Below are 11,481 nucleotides of genomic sequence, written 5' to 3'. Positions count from 1 at the left end.
TACCACCCTGTATGTAGCGACGCACCCTCCAAAACACGAGTCTTAGATTGATGCATGACTGAATTATACAGAACACGAAATAATTACCTACTAAATTGCATAAAATACATAACTACCACTTTATACAGCCAGGTAGTTGTGGTGTTCTGAACTATTTGCCAACTGCTTTACATTGCCATAATCTCTCCTCTCCAGACTTTAGGGAAAATTCTGGGTCCATGGGACATATGCAGTTTTGCTAAATTCTGTCAATGACATACCATGTCGACCCATACCGTTTACCCGTATTCTTGTACAGGAAAGTTGAGTTTTCAGTTCCATAGAGTGTGCAGCCGTTTCAATATGGGAAAAACTACATGTTTTGTCAGTATTTTTTCACTGGTGATGGGACTTTGTAGGGTGAACGTTGAGATTTATAAGGGCACGGGTTGACCATTAAGGTCTGAATTGGTCTGTAATAAGGTAGGGCACTGATAAAGGGTTGACAGGTATGTGTGTGGGTGGGTGTGTCATACCTGTCAACCCGTCGACCCATACGGTTTACCCCGTAATCTTGTACAAGGAAATTGAGTTTTCAGGTCCACACGACGTACAGCCGTTTCAGTGCTGGCAACAAAAATGTTTCGTCTGTGTTTTTCCCTTGTGATGGGACCTTTGTAGGGTGAACGTTGAGATTTATAAGGGGCACGGGGGTGACCAACAAGGTATGAGTTGGTCTATATTCTTTGGTTATTTTTTTACCTACGTGACTTTACCGAATAGAACCAAGGAATATGGATCCTATGAGTTGGTCTGTAATAAGGTAGGGCACTGATAAGGGGTTGACAGGTATGAAATGATGATGAAGGCGTCATCGCAAGAGACAAAGCAGAGTAACAACTGCAGTAGTACAGTACTTCATATCTACGTCGTGGACGAGCTCTTGTCTTTGCGGAGGACTAAATCGAAACTTTCCAAACAATTAAATGGGGAAGTAAGGCTTCTGAGCCAGTTATTTTTGTCGATAAGTTGTTTACCACATGCAGTTTTACTGTACCCCTAAACTTGGGAACATAGAAAATGCGACCTTGCCACGAGTTCGTGCGGTTAAAACTAGAAATGTAAAGTATTTTGTAACACAACGGGCAAGTTGTTCAAGACAAACCGGTATACTGCACACGTATGGAAGCGCAGTGTACTGCTGCATGCAAAGACCTTACTATAAAATGGTTAGAACTAAGTTGATAGATAACTATTAAATATGACACATACACTGAAGAGGTATTAATATATGTGGCAGTGATTAACAGGTTGATTTAAACGTTAATGTAGTTTACGTTACAGATTGACGTGTACATGGTAGTCCAGATGTCTTGTGACCGCGATTAATTAAGCCCTAACATCATTTCCTTTGCTTAGTCATTTTGGTTTTCACACCGTCATTGGTATGCAAAAATGTTAAGTTTTAGAGAATTAAATGGGGGTCCCAAGACATCTGAACTACCCTGTATAATGTTTTAAAGTGCCTCTGGCACGTGTGCCGTAAAGAAGGGCCATTGCCCAAAACGTTGCCTATTATATATTTTTTTTATTGCCAAAATGTGAGATTGTTCTCTATATAAAGACTTTAATCTGAATGTCTCAAAATACCTCTAGGGTACTTTGCGACAAGGTAGAAATATGAAATTTGGTGTTTAGGTAGCTTTTAGGACACAAACAACAGGAAAATCTGAAAATCCGAAATGTTTCATTTTAAGGCCCCCAAATCTCGATATTAAGTGCCCCATAAACACGTTTGTGCGTGTCATTCAGAAACCGTTCTAAATATGATCGTGGTTTTTTTGTTTTCTGCTGCTGATGATGCTGTTTGCTGATGATGCTGTTTGCTGCTGATGCTGTTAATGATCATGCTTATGATGTTGCTGCTTCTTGGTTCTTTCGGTAAAGTCACGTAGAATGGAAAAAAAAATGAAACATAACATTGTTTTATTTTTGGAAATAAAATAAAATATAACATTGTTTTAGTTTTATTATTTTATTTCCAGTCTACGTGACTTTACCTAAAGAACCAAGAAGATGATGTTGCTGCTGCTGTTGATGACGATGATGATGCTGATAATTATGATGATGCTGGCGTTGCCGTGACGCGATTTCCCGTAAATTGCGTCACATTTACGGGAAAACGCGTCACGCGCCCTGGTCGTCAGACGTTCGCGGACTCTCGCGATTGGTTGAGGCCGGCGGCGGTTGGCGCCTCGACCAATGGCGACACGCGGCACACTTGAGTGACGGCCGCCCCGCCCCCTCGGCAAGCCCGAGTTGCTTGACCGAGCGAGTTGTTGATCAGACGCGGCCACTCGGCGTTGTTGATCGGTACTTAGTTGTAGCTTTATTTGTAACTTCATTTGAGGCTTTCGTGACTCCACGAATCCATACTCTTTGGTTATTTCGGTAGAGGCACGTAGGTAGAAAAAGTAAAATAAAGCAGAAAATAATATATTACGACGTATCGTTCGTGGCCGCTTGCGTTGCGAACGAAACGTGATAAATAATATTTTTGTTTATTTTATTTTTCTACCTACGTTCCTTTACCGAAATAACCAAAGGAAGTGTAGCTTTGTAATTTAAGGTGTAAAAAAAAAGAATCTGTTAAAGAGTGAGGCGGTAGGGCGAGTTTTATCGTCGTTCCTTTGAATCTATTTCGTCGATTAGGGCCTTTTGCGAGGTTGTTTAATAGTTTTTTTTCTTGCTAGGTGGTTTTTCTTAGCTTTGTGTTTAAAATACGCCTGTGCCGAAATGACGACCGAGATGCTGACCCCGCTATCCAAGAGCAGCTTGCGTGTCCGCCCGAACGGGTAAGGTGGCTTCGTCGAGGGGGGATTTTTGTTCGTTCACCACGGAATCGACTTTTAAACGGGACGACGACGACGAACTCGTTCGTGGTATTTGCTCTCAGAAATGGTGACCGCGTCTCTGTTGTTACCAACACCCCCCTCACCCTCTGTCTCCTGCATCGTTCTTGGGTGTCATCGTTAGGGTGAGGGTTCGCCACGGTGTGGCTTTATGAGAGAGACGCTAACTCACTCGCCTGCTACAACACACACACAAAGTCGTCGTTTCGATCCACACCCTTGACGCCTGCTGTACGTTTAAACAATCCTCGTGTGTAATTTCGATTTAAAGCTTTCGTGACTGCAAGGATTCATCATCTTTTGGTTCTTTCGGTAAAGCCACGTAGAATGAGAATAAAATAATAAAATAAAATTCTCACGACGTTTCGGCCGCTTGTGTTGTGGCCGAAACGTCGTGAGAATTTTATTGTGTTATTTTATTATTTTATTCTCATTCTACGTGACTTTAGCGAAAGAACCAAAGAAGATGAATCCTCGTGTGTTTTTGTGTCTCGTCTCAGCCACGTCGGGTTTTTTCCTCCGGGTAATTTCCCATCCCCCCCTCCGCATTTAGAATCGTCGACACGCACGCGGGGTTTTTTTAATTTAAAGAGTCAATTGGCTGCTATACATTTGCTGCGCGATGATAATGTAAAGCCACTTGGTGTTTGAAGCTATCGTTTTGTGATGGCCAGGTCGCCTCTGCAAAAAAAAGAGCGACGGGACAGCTCTGGTAAAGTGAAATAATAAAAGAGTATTGGCGGATGGGGAGGTAAAAAAATATAACAAATTGGCAGCTTTGCCACGTCAAACACTTCCACGTGGGACGTTCATACGGTTCGCGTAGTTGGTGTGTATTGACAAAGTACGTCAATGTGTCGTATATCTTTTGTTTAATATACATCCCGTATAGAGAAATGCGTCGAATTGTGACAACGTGGCGCAAAGATGGATGACGGGCGGGGGCCTTTGGTGGCTCTGCTCGCCAGCGCCTCGGCGTGGCCGAAACTGCGAAGTGAGGCGGAGGAAGTGGAACTTCCCCATTCTGCTTCCACGTGGGGTCGCAGGGCCCCACGGGCTCCGATCCACTGCTGGCTTGAGACGTCCTTCGTCGCAACGTCGAACCTCCTCTTATCCCCCTTAACGCCGTTGTGAGCGCGCACGCACGCACATCGATGTGCTGTAGCATCCCAAATCTCGCGTCCGCACGCGAAGCTGGTCCCATTCGCGCGCTCCATCTCCGCGGGGCACGTTCCGGTCTGGTGGACGGTGGTCGAAGAATGGCTTTGGAGGGAGCGGAGAGGGATCAATTGATGCCGCCAATGGATGGGGAACGTGTGTCCGAGAGGACATGCGGAGAGATTAAATGTAAATGGGCTCGCGTGCAGGCGCCCGGGTCGTTTTTGGGACGTCCTCGGGTGTCGTGATGGGTGGCGACGGCTTTAAGTGATGTGACCTTCGGCCAGCGGTTGATTAGCCGTGACTTGATTGTTTGCTGATGGGAATCACGTGGTCTTCCGAGTCGCAGCGAGACGCTTGTTATACACGAGCCAGGTGCGTGATTCACATACTAATGGACTGTGATACAACCCTTAGGGTTTTTGTTTGTTATCAAGTAGCTTACAGAAGCACGGCTTGGTAATGAAAATGCCTACATTGGATACTATTTACGGGATGAACAAGAGTAAACCTTTCAAAAACCGTCATGAGTATTTTCAGTTTTAATTACGCCTGGGTGCTTTATTTACTCGTTTTATTTCCCTCCCTATGGGTTAAAGCCATGTCGACCACTTATCTTAAAAATCCATACCACACGGTAATGATACATTTGGGGTTTTTTTGTACAAGTTTCTCGGAAATGTCATGGCCGTGAATGTGCAGAATATAATACGTACGTGAGTCATGGAAGCCACAGTGGAATTAACACGAACCGCAAGTTCCCCTTGAATGTTCCATTGGATTAATAAAGCCACGGCTCTTGTGTCATTGTGCAATGCGTGTTTCTCTCCCATAGGAGCTTCAAACTCAGTCGGGTTAGCCAGAGACGCATCACTTACGTGTACATATGGCACTTAAATTGTGTGAACTCGTTGACCATCTCAAATATCTGGACGTTGTCCTAGGTTCCAAAATCAATTTTCCATGCTCACAAAAGAACAATTCGAAGAAAAAAATTGGTCTTTTGTATAAATTCATTAATTGTATTCCCCGCTGTCTCACTAGTGGATAGTGTCCCTCCACGTTTAGAAACGTGCGCGTACAGTGAGGGAAAAAAAGTATTTGATCCCCTGCTGATTTTGTACTTTTGCCCACTGACAAAGAAATGATCAGTCTATAATTTTAATGGTAGGTTTATTTGAACAGTGAGATAACAAAAAAATCAAGAAAAACGCATGTCAAAAATGGTATACATTGATTTGCATTTGAATGAGGGAAATAAGTATTTGACCCCCTCTCAATCAGAGATTTCTGGCTCCCAGGTGTCTTATACAGGTAACGAGCTGAGATTAGTAGCACACTCTTAAAGGGAGTGCTCCTAATCTCAGCAAAAAAGGAGTGGCTCAAGAAGAAGCACATTAAGGTCCTGGAGTGGCCTAGCCAGTCTCCAGACCTTAATCCCATAGAAAATCTGTGGTAGGAGCTTAAGGTTCGAGTTGCCAAACGTCAGCCTCGAAACCTTAATGACTTGGAGAAGATCTGCAAAGAGGAGTGGGACAAAATCCCTCCTGAGATGTGTGCAAACCTGGTGGCCAACTACAAGAAACGTCTGACCTCTGTCATTGCCAACAAGTATCAAGTCATGTTTTGCAGAGGGGTCAAATACTTATTTCCCTTATTAAAATGCACATCAATATATAACATTTTTGACTTGCGTTTTTCTGGATTTTTTTTGTTATTCCATCTCACTGTTCAAATAAACCTACCATTAAAATTATAGACTGATCATTTATTTGTCAGTGGGCAAACCTACAAAATCAGCAGGGAATCAAATACTTTTTTCCCTCACTGTGCTTTGTGCACTACTGCCAATGCACAGTGCTGGATTATCCTCGTAGCTACATATGCTACGGGCCCCGCACTTTCAAGGGTCTCGTGCTAAATGCTTTAAAGCTATCAATTCCGGTTCAGTGATTCTGCACTTGCTCTATTACTATAGTATACCGCCTTCAAATTTTATGAACGACTGGGTGTTTAAGGTTAGAGATTTGTCGCTGTATAACAATGGCTGTCGCCTGATGAAGCTAGTTGTAATTACTGGCGAAACGTCGTACTCAGATTGTTAATGTTGTGGATCAAATACTTTTTTCCCTCACTAAGAGAATTTGGTTGCCCTACATTTCCACATAAGCCACTTTATTGAGCTGTCATTTGTGACGGCTATATAGGAGCTCGGTGGGCCTTATATGGTTAAAATTAAAAAGTATAATTAACCACTGTGATCGTTAAACGTAAACCTGACTCTCCTTGGTACTCAGGAAATTGCGTAATTGGTCATCGTTCAACCTCAAGCTACTCCCAAAACAAATCGAACATTTTCGCCTTTCAGAAGAAGCTCCTCGCCATTTCCGCTTTAACGCGCCCAGAGTGATATTTAGCCATAGTGAAACATTTCGTTTTGGAACCACCTCGCTTTCATGGTTTTCGGCTTAACATCTCTCCCTTTCCTGGCTTTTTAAAATGCTTCCTTCATTTAAGATGTCCCTTGGCGCATGCAGTCGGTGAATCCCTGCGTTATGTAATGTGTTTCTGTGTTGCCTGCCAGTGTTACTTGAATGGTGCATGGCTTGAATTTCCCCCCCTCCACGAATGCGTTTGCTACTCAGTGTCTACAATGCTAAAGATGTATTCGCTGCGGTTTATTTTCACCAAGGCCCTCCTCGGATCAATCTTGCTGAGTGTTTCTTACCTGCGGAAACAAATTCAATAACTCAACTAAAACACAAGAGCCGCCTCTGTTTTGTGTCTGTGGTCACATTTGTAAATAAATTACACATGTCTAATTGAGCCCGAGTGAGAAATGGAAGGGTCATGGTATTGGGTGGTCCACTGCGAGCTGTAGGGATGTAAGCCTGTACAAGAGAACTTAGTGTTTACTTAAATTATTAACAAATTTATTAATAATTGCCGTTTGCCATGAAGTCACAGAATAGGGGTGGCTCATTGCCACACCCAACCGTAATGTTGAGTGATTCACCATTACATTACACAATATATGCTTAGCTCTTTTGGTAAAGTCACGTTGAAGGCAAACAATAAAATAATAAAATATATATAACAATAACAATTCTCATGACGTTTCTACCATAACACAAACGGTGGTCATCAGGTGTGAGAATTTTTATTGTTATATATTTTATTATTTTATTGTTTCCCTTCAACGTGACTACCGAAAGAGCTAAGAATATGAATTACTGCAGTCACGAAAGCCTTAAATCAAAATTACACAATATGTTTGTGAAAATCTCAAATATTATTTTTTCATTTCCTTAAGCATTTTCGGTAACCCCCCCCCCCCTCCAAATGTTTACATTTGAACTACGGCTGCCTCATTTCCGCAAGATAGGTTTATTGTCACCGTACTGTACAACTGGTGTGGCCAAATCTGGCTGGCAAAGGCTGTGTGGTTGGACTGCCGAGTGCGCCGAGACATATATGACATTGTGACAAAGGGCTTCATAGCTCATCGGATTCCTCCAGCCTAAATACATATTCTGATATATTTAGAAATGTTAGATGTTTGGACAAGGGAAAGAAATGAGATGGAGCAGTCGACACGAGATATAATAGTGAGATGAAAGATGAGTGGCACAGAGTCGTACATACTAGTGGTCACATCCGCATCATGCAAACACGCGCCCACCACAACGCCAGTTTTATTGTGGCCCATCAGAAAAATTGCAATTGAACGAAACCTGCTGCACATCTCGTACAATGTGCGTGCCTTTCCGTGTTTCCCGATGCAGGAATAATTTGAAAACATCCAAGAAAGATAAAAAGGTGAACGGGACCAACAAGGACGAGATCAAGGAGGACTTCATTGCTTTGAAGGTTTCGAGAGACTTCAAGACGGAGCTGCGGAAGGTGGTGAAGAAACATAATAACAAGATGCTCCGCCTAAAAAACTGTCCCAACTTCCCATTCACGGTGTGCGGCCAAGAGGGAACCAACTACAGGTGAACACAGCGTAGCGGTGTCTTAGTGTGCATGTCGAGGACCATCAGTGGGGCTGATGGGACTGCGTGAATGGACGCTCTTTGGCAGAATCGAATTCAAGTGTGGGCTCGGTGTACGAGGTGTCCACTAAACCCTTTGAAGTTTGCTGTTCGTGCAGATTGTCGGTGTAAACATGTAAACATGCTTTGTAATTTTGATTTAAAGCTTTCGTGACTGCAGTAATTCATATTCTTAGCTCTTTCGGTAAAGTCACATTGAAGGGAAACAATAAAATAATAAAATATATATAAAACAATAAAAATTCTCACGACGTTTCGACCATAACAAACGGTCGTCATCAGTTGTGTCAGTTTGTAAACCGACACACCTGATGACGACCGTTTGTGTTATGGTCGAAACGTGAGAATTTTTTTATATATATATTTTATTGTTTCCCTTCAACGTGACTTTACCGAAAGAGCTAAGAATATGCTTTGTAATTGTTACCATTGGTGTAAAATTAGGGTTGATGCCACACTCCTGCAAGATGTACATGCAAAGGCCTCCATCAATCCACTGCTGGATGAGGGCCGCCCCACACTATAGAGGTCGTGGACTTTATTTTATTATCATACTTTACGACACTGGTCAGTGTAGGCTGGTCACAATGACTGCATAGAAAAACGACCTTGTTGGTTCTTAGTGCTTGCATTCTGGTAAGACAGAGCCATGAAAGATGCTGGAAAAACTTGGTTGATAATTTCATCGCAATTCACTTGCTCATTCTTGCATCCCGGAATGGACACGGCATAAAAGAGCTGCTTGGTGTGTTTCCTACGCAGGAATATGACTTCGATGATGGACGCCTGGAACAGCCTGTTTCTGGACAAGGAGCAGGACATGACGGTGATCGGCTGCTTGGACAACGTGCCATCGTTGGCATTGGGTCTGCAGTGGGTCGTGCTGGTGACGGAGGACGGTGCCGTGTACGGCTACGAGAATGAGTGCATGTGCAGGTTGGCGAGTAGTGTTAGGGACCTCTTCCTGGAGGGCCCTCGGTTTGGTGGGAAAATGTACGAAATGGACTTGAGTGACATCCCACAGGTGAGAACTATGAGGCTGTACTGTCGTTATTCTCTGGGCCAATTATTGATTTCCAGTTAACTTTGGTCACTACACCATCAAAAGGTTGCTTCTTTGAATTGTCAATTCCATGATCACATTTCCCCAATTTGTAAGTTAAAGGAGTCCTATGTTAACCTAATGGTTTAATACAACTATGTGTTTTAAGCCAGGGTGATCTATTATGGAGGAAAAACAGATTTTTCCACCTTAATGATATAGCCTGTAAAAATGCTATTGTATTTGCAAGGATGTCACTGTTATTACAACTTGTATTTGATTTGTTTTATGTCAATTTGTGCTGTAAATTCTGTTTTAATACAGGATTCTAAGGAGTTTGATAAAGCTTGCCAAGACTTGGGCATTCAATCAAGAGATCCTGAGGTTGAGAAATACATGACAAGTTTAGAAAGTACATTTGGTGAAATGGAAGATTTCTTTGCGTCATTGTGAATCTGATTGAAACGACGTTCTATGCTTCTGACTGACTGTAACCATGAGAAGATAGACACAGCCATCGCATCTGTTTTCTGTCACCATGCAATAAGCAGAATTTCAGCCATCTCCGAATAGATACAACTCGTGGAAACGTGTCGAAGTTAAAACAAAGTCTGCCGAACGTCGCTGCCTGTCAAAACAAACATTGCGACGTGTTTATCACCGATCGTCGGCAAGCTGCAACACGACCTTGCGTGGAAGAGACGCCTGCATTTAACCTCAATAATATGCTCTTTATTCAGGATTGCGTTCGTCACGATTTGATGCACTTTTCAACACAACATATTTGGCCATACTTTTTGTGTCGGAGGAAAATGGGACGAAACTATCCATGGTCGACCTATACAGTCTTTAATGTGGATAATTTTAGTTTTTGCTCACGTTTGCACATTCTCCAGTTTACTGGGCTTTCTTGTAACCGCTGGTTGTAAAATATCTACTTGGCCATGGACCTTACCATCTGAAATAAAGTCTGACTGTCCTTAATATCTTTATATAGTTTTGAATATGCGGTGCTCAACCAGAATTAATGCGCCTTTGGAAAAACGCCTGTTCCTTCGCGCTAATTCTGGCGAGTGTTTTTTTTGGGGTCTTCTCACCCATGGGGTTTTACCCCGTTCTGATTTTTCTCCGACACATTACGGCCAATTGCATTGTGTCCTTGTTTGACCTGTGGGCTGGTGGGCTGGTGGCCAGGTGCGCACGAGGTGGCTCGCGTGCTCAACAAAAGAAAAAATGGATTAGCATTTTGACTGCTCACAGCGCGGGGCCAGAGGGTGATGGGCAATGGGGGGGGCCCATGCCCTTTGTTGGAGGAAATTGGTGAGTGGATGTCACCCAGAGCAGGTGTTTACAGTGTTGATGGGCTGTGTTATTTTGTTGCACTAACCAGAGGGAGACATTGAAGACCAGTATCCCCGTGCTGTCGAGATAAAATCGAGCAATATGCCTGAATTATACTCTGGGGAAAAAAATAATCGAATACTGTGACAGGTGCTTTGAGACTAGGGCTCTGTTAGAGGTGATTAAAATAAAATTTCTTTACTTTGGCTTTTCATGACCAATAGCATTCACAACTGGGTTTTTTGGGTTGAGTCGTGTAAAAAGTGTTGTAAACCTTCCACCCGAGACGGCCAGTCCGTGAGTGTCAAGTGAACAAGCATGACGCTTTTAATAAGTCATTTTCATTTAATACAAGCATGACGCTTTTAATAAGTCATTTTCATTTAATAAAAGTGGTGCAGTGAAGCACGTGATGCTTTTATGAAACTTGGCAAATGAAACGTGCTGAAGCAGTAATGCGCTTTGCACGTGTGTTCACTTGACACTTAGTAATTGGCTGTGTACCGTTGAGTCTACGCCAGGTTTTTACTTACGATCTAACCCAAAAACCAAATTGTGAAACGTAATAAAAGTTATCTGAATGCATTTAGTGGATGCTTTTTCTTTTGTATACACTGTACATAGTCATTGTTAGTGTTATATGAATATTACATCCATGTGTACAGGAAATGACTTCATTTTTATTTTGCAGATGAATAAAATTTGCAAAAATGTCGTGTGCAGGGGAATTTTCTGTCGAGCGTTAGAACTGGTGTTGACCAGTCCATCCCAATAGGTAGCTTGGCATGGTTCACGGAACCCTTTTTGAAGTCGAAATGTGTTCCCTACCTCTCTTTATTTTGTAGCCTAAGTGCTGGGCATTCAAGAGGTTTTACGATAGAACCTATACATCTTAATCCGTAAAAAATATATCTTTACAAATGGACACGAGCATAAACTTAAGAAAAATTAAAAGTGGATTTTTTAATCCTAATATTTGAATGCCGAACTTCTG

General features: G+C 42.6%; 1 protein-coding gene across 1 annotated transcript; it reads left to right on the top strand.

Moving 5' to 3' along the window:
• The first annotated feature begins 2,309 nt into the window (after nucleotides 1–2,309).
• On the top strand, nucleotides 2,310–11,200 carry LOC116950594 (uncharacterized). The gene is made up of 4 exons (XM_032968495.2): nucleotides 2,310–2,834; nucleotides 7,835–8,044; nucleotides 8,867–9,128; nucleotides 9,471–11,200. Exons 1-4 carry the CDS (start codon nucleotides 2,776–2,778, stop codon nucleotides 9,597–9,599), a joined length of 660 nt encoding a protein of 219 aa, XP_032824386.1. The 5' UTR covers nucleotides 2,310–2,775; the 3' UTR covers nucleotides 9,600–11,200.
• The last annotated feature ends 281 nt before the right edge of the window (nucleotides 11,201–11,481 follow it).

Source organism: Petromyzon marinus, chromosome 40 (genome assembly GCF_048934315.1).
Source record: "Petromyzon marinus isolate PM22_M1 ecotype Great Lakes invasive population chromosome 40, UKy_Petmar_22M1.pri1.0, whole genome shotgun sequence".
NCBI classification, from domain to species: Eukaryota; Metazoa; Chordata; class Hyperoartia; order Petromyzontiformes; family Petromyzontidae; genus Petromyzon; species Petromyzon marinus.
Note: the sequence above shows the minus strand (reverse complement) of the source record. Positions and strands in the feature narration are given on the sequence as shown.